Here is a 5000-nt window from a genome sequence, read left to right as displayed (position 1 = left end):
CTATCAACCATTATCTACTTAGAGGGAACACAAATAGCTTCAGGTAGCAACCATATGCTAGGAGTAACTGAGGTTGCTATGCCAACCATACTCATGGGTTTGTGGTGCACTAACCCCCCCTCCCCACCAGCACCCCATCCAACCTCCACCCTCCTACACGCACGAACGCACGCACGCACGCACACACACACACACACACACACACACACACACACACACACACACACACACACACACACACACACACACACACACACACACACACACACACTAATAGGATTATGCGTGTGTCTGGGAATACAGTAATCTAACTCTGCGAGACATGACTGCACTTAACCTAAAGGTGTTATAATGCTTCATATAGGACACACAAAGGGAGGTATTATAATGCTTCATAGGGACATACAGAGAGGTGCTACAATTAGGGCAATTACTTTTTCCTGACCAACCCCACGACCTGAGTTGGCACTGAACTTCTGTGTATCAGGGGGGCTTTATACAATACAGGGCCAACCCCAATCATAATGTGCTTATCTTGTCCTTATTTCATTGCGCTACTGCGTATTTGCTTATTTGTATTATTTGTATTTTGTATGCTGCATTGTCATGGAACCGAGCCCAAGAATTTTACTCCCTGCACTCGAGGATGAGAATAAACGTGAAACTTGAACTTGAATGTGCTGGCTTGGATATTTACTTTTCACATTGTCCTTTCCAGTACCGTTTCAGCCACTACGGTGGATGCGTAACCAGGCCAGCCCAGCCCAGTACAGCTCAGCTCAGCTCAGCTCAGCTCAGCTCGATGGTGTAAATAAAGGTTTGGAAGTGACCCCCGACCCTTGACTGTAATAAGCTGGTGTTAAACCTCTGGTCCAGTGTTTCCCCCAGTTCCAGCTGAGCTAAGGCCACTAGCCCACCCAAACAGGCACACACCCAAAACACACCCCTCAGCACAAATGACCTTCTGTCATAATCTGCTTACAGGTCACCGGATGTCACAGCAAACGCTAAAACACTCAACACCTGAACCACGAAACACGGGATGTCACATTTCATCTCTCCTCTCCTCTCCTCTCCTCTCCTCTCCTCTCCTCTCTCTCTCTCTCCCTCTCTCTGTCTCTTTCACTCTCTCGCTCCATATCCTGCACTCCTGCCCTGGTTGCTATGGCATCAGTCAGGATGGAGGTGGGTGTGTGTGTGTGTGTGTGTGTGTGTGTGTGTGTGTGTGTGTGTGTGTGTGTGTGTGTGTGTGTGTGTGTGTGTGTGTACAGTGTGGCAGAAAGCCCAATGCAGACGTCAGCTCTACCTGCAACACTGTTACCATGGCCACCATTAGCAGAGAAATATCAATGAACGAGAGACAGAAATGAAGAGAGAGAGAGAGGGAGAGAGAGAGAGAGAGAGAAAGAAAATAGAGAGAGACGGGAGGAAGGAGCAAGAGAGAAAGAGAAAAAGGGGGAGAAAGGGAGAGGAGGGAAGGAGAGGGAGAGATAGAGAGATAACCTCTACATGCAAATAAAGGTGTATCCCCCCCTCTCACCCCCTACTGGGACATGTGATCTCTCCCGTCTGACTGGCTAATGAAGACATATGGCAGGGACGTGGAGTGTGTGTGTGTGTGTGTGTGTGTGTGTGTGTCAGAGAGAGAGAGAGAGACAGTGGGAGCGAGAGACAGTGAAAGACAGACATAGAGAGAGAGTGAGTGTGTTTGTATGCACCCCCCCGCCCACCCCCCCCCCCAGACAGAGGGACATAGATGGTGTTACTGCCCGTAGGTAAATGAGTCTATTAGATCAGTGACATCGCTGTTAGGAAGGTCATCAACTTGCATCCTAAAGCATTTTTAGCACCAGCTGCTCCACCTCCCTCCTCTTCCCTGCCTACCACCTCCACCCCCCCCCCCCCCGGTCCCCTGTCTCCCCCGTCCCCTGTCTCCCCTGTGTCCCTCTACCCCCCAACCAATGTGTTGTCTTGCGAAGTAGAGCCAGTTAGATAGCTCTAACTATGGCTGAAACCATATGGAGGAAGAGGTGGGGGAAGGGAGACAGTCAGAGAGAGAGAGAGAGGGGGGAGGGGGGACTGGGGTAAAGGAGGTAGAGAGAGAGAGAGAGAGAGAGAGAGAGGGGGGAGGGGGGACTGGGGTAAAGGAGGTAGAGAGAGAGAGAGAAAGGACAGTTGGAATGTGGCAAGGACAAATCTTAGGCACGAGTCGCCCTCCGCCACTCTATCAAAGTGCTGACACACACACACACACACACATTTGCACATGTGCATGCACACACACACACACACACACACACACACACACGCATGCATGCGCACACGCCCCTTATCCCCCTTCCCTTATTTCACAGCAGCGGCTAGCAGAGATGAGAGTCAATGGAGACTCCTTAAGACGATGATCAAGACTCCTGTGTGTGTGTGTGTGTGTATAGTATGTATGCGTGTGCGTTTGTGCCTGTGTGTGTGTGTGTGTGTGTGTGTGTGTGTGTGTGTGTGTGTGTGTGTGTGTGCGTTTCTGCCTGTGTGTGTGTACAGTATGTATGTGTGTGCCTTCGTGCATGTGTGTGTGTGTGTGTGCATTAGTGCATGTGTGTGTGTGTGTGTGTGTGTGTGTGTGTGTGTGTGTGTACGTGTGTGTCTTCGTGCCTGTGCGTGTGTGCGTTAGAGCGTGTGCGTGCGTACGTGCGTGCCTGAGTGTGTGTGTGTGTGTGTACGTGTGTGCCTTCGTGCCTGTGCGTGAGTGTGTGTGTGTGTGTGTACGTGTGTGCCTTTGTGCCTGTGCGTGCGTGCCTGTGTGTGTGTGTGTGTGTGTGTTATCGAGCATGACCTCACCTTTGTCCATGAGCTGGTTGAACAGCGAGACGTTGGAGAAGAAGAAGAGGTAAGCGAACATCTGGGCCTGGATCTCCGGGTGGACCTGGTACCCCTGGAGCAGCTCCTGGGCACTCTGGAACACCTGTGGACACGTAGGGGTGGATAACCTATTAGTATATCATATACTCAATATGAACAGCTGGACACAGGTACACGCTCCGAAAAAAAAGGTACCGAATTGTACTTCAAGGGGTACAAACCAGGGGAGGCTGGTGGAGGTAGAAATCGGAGGACGGGCTCATTGTAAGGCATGGAATGGAATGAGGAATGCTATCAAACACGCAAACACTTGAATGATGTACCTTTAACCATGGATGTACCTTCAAAACGGAACCGTACCTTACAGTTCACCACAACAGTGATAAGCGTTTGTACCAGGGGAGGCTGGTGGAGGTCGAAATCGGAGGACGGTACAAATGGCTGGTACAAACGCTTATCACTGTCGTGGTGAACTGTAAGGTATCGTTTTGAAGGTACGTCCATAGTTAGGTAGGTACATCATTCAAGTTAAAGGTACATCATTGTACCCTAACAGTGATGTAAAAGAGCCAATTATGTACTGTGAGGGACATGGTAGTAGCCTGCTTACATACAGTCCACAGGTACAAAAGCGTACCTTTAGAAATGGGACAAATGTTTCGTGTAATATCATCATATTCTCATTTAAATATGTTTCAGTTAAAACTCAGTGTCTGTGTTTGTCACTGTACCTGCAGGACTCTGCGAACCGGCTCAGGGAATCCTGTACCTCCTCTCCAACAGGGCTCAGAACTGTCCACAGGGAATGGGTTACAGTCCAATAGCCCAGGTAACACTACGTACAGGGACTGGAGAGAGATACACAATGTGTTAAACCACACAGACACACACACACACACACACACACACACACACACACACACACACACACACACACACACACACACACACACACACACACACACACACACACACACACACACACACACACACACACACACACACACACACACACACACACAGCCACACCTCCTTGGTGGCTCAGTTGGTAGAGCTTAGGTTAGGGGTTTGATTCCCGCTGGGACCATATATACTGAAGCCACGTTATTAGGTACACCTTGCTAGTACCGGGTTGGACCCCCTTTTGCCTTCAGAACTGCCTTAATTCTTTGTGGCATTCAACAAGGTGCTGGAAACATTCCTCCGAGATTTTGGTCCATATTGACATGATAGCATCACGCAGTTGCTGCAGATTTGTCGGCTGCACATCCATGATGCGAATCTCCCGTTCCACCACATCCCAAAGGTGCTCTATTGGATTGAGATCTGGTGACTGTGGAGGCCATTGGAGTACAGTGAACTCATTGTCATGTTCAAGAAACCAGTTTGAGATGATGTGAGCTTTGTGACATGGCGCGTTATCTTGCTGGAAGTAGCCATCAGAAGATGGGTACACTGTGGTCATAAAGGGATGGACATGGTCAGCAACAATACTCAGGTAGGCTGTGGCGTTTAAACGATGCTCAATTGGTACTAAGGGGCCCAAAGTGTGCCAAGAAAATATCCCCCACACCATTACACAACCACCACCAGCCTGAACCGTTGATACAAGGCAGGATGGATCCTTGCTTTCATGTTGTTTATGCCAAATTCTGACCCTACCATCTGAATGTCGCAGCAGAAATCGAGACTCATCAGACCAGGCAATGTTTTTCCAGTCTTCTATTGTCCAATTTTGGTGAGACCGTGCGAATTGTAGCCTCAGTTTCCTGTTCTTAGCTGACAGGAGTGGCACCCGGTGTGGTCTTCTGCTGCTGTAGCCCATCTGCTTCAAGGTTCGACGTATTGTGCGTTCACAGATGGTCTTCTGCATACCTTGGTTGTAACGAGTGATTATCTGAGTTTCTGTTGCCTTTCTATCATCTCAAACCAGTCTGGCCATTCTCCTCTGACCTCTGGCATCAACAAGGCATTTTAGCCCAGAGAACTGCCGCTCACTGGATATTTTCTCTTTTTCTGACCATTCTCTGTAAACCCTAGAGATGGTTGTGCATGAAAATCCCAGTAGATCAGCAGTTTCTGAAATACTCAGACCAGCCCATCTGGCCCCAACAACCATGCCACGTTCAAAGTCACTTAAATCA

General features: G+C 49.2%; 1 protein-coding gene across 1 annotated transcript in view; it reads right to left on the bottom strand.

Moving 5' to 3' along the window:
• The window catches only part of radil (Ras association and DIL domains), a gene marked incomplete at both ends in the record, with an annotated part of 27451 nt that overhangs the window by 8086 nt on the left and 14365 nt on the right, over window positions 1-5000 (bottom strand). Inside the window, 2 exons of the mRNA XM_083693700.1 lie at window positions 2836-2959; window positions 3588-3704. Coding sequence (XP_083549826.1) covers window positions 2836-2959; window positions 3588-3704 — 241 coding nt within the window. The remainder of the gene's footprint in view (window positions 1-2835; window positions 2960-3587; window positions 3705-5000) is intronic.

This window comes from Argentina silus (assembly GCF_951799395.1).
Source record: "Argentina silus genome assembly, chromosome: 22".
NCBI classification, from domain to species: domain Eukaryota; kingdom Metazoa; phylum Chordata; class Actinopteri; order Argentiniformes; family Argentinidae; genus Argentina; species Argentina silus.
Note: the sequence above shows the minus strand (reverse complement) of the source record. Positions and strands in the feature narration are given on the sequence as shown.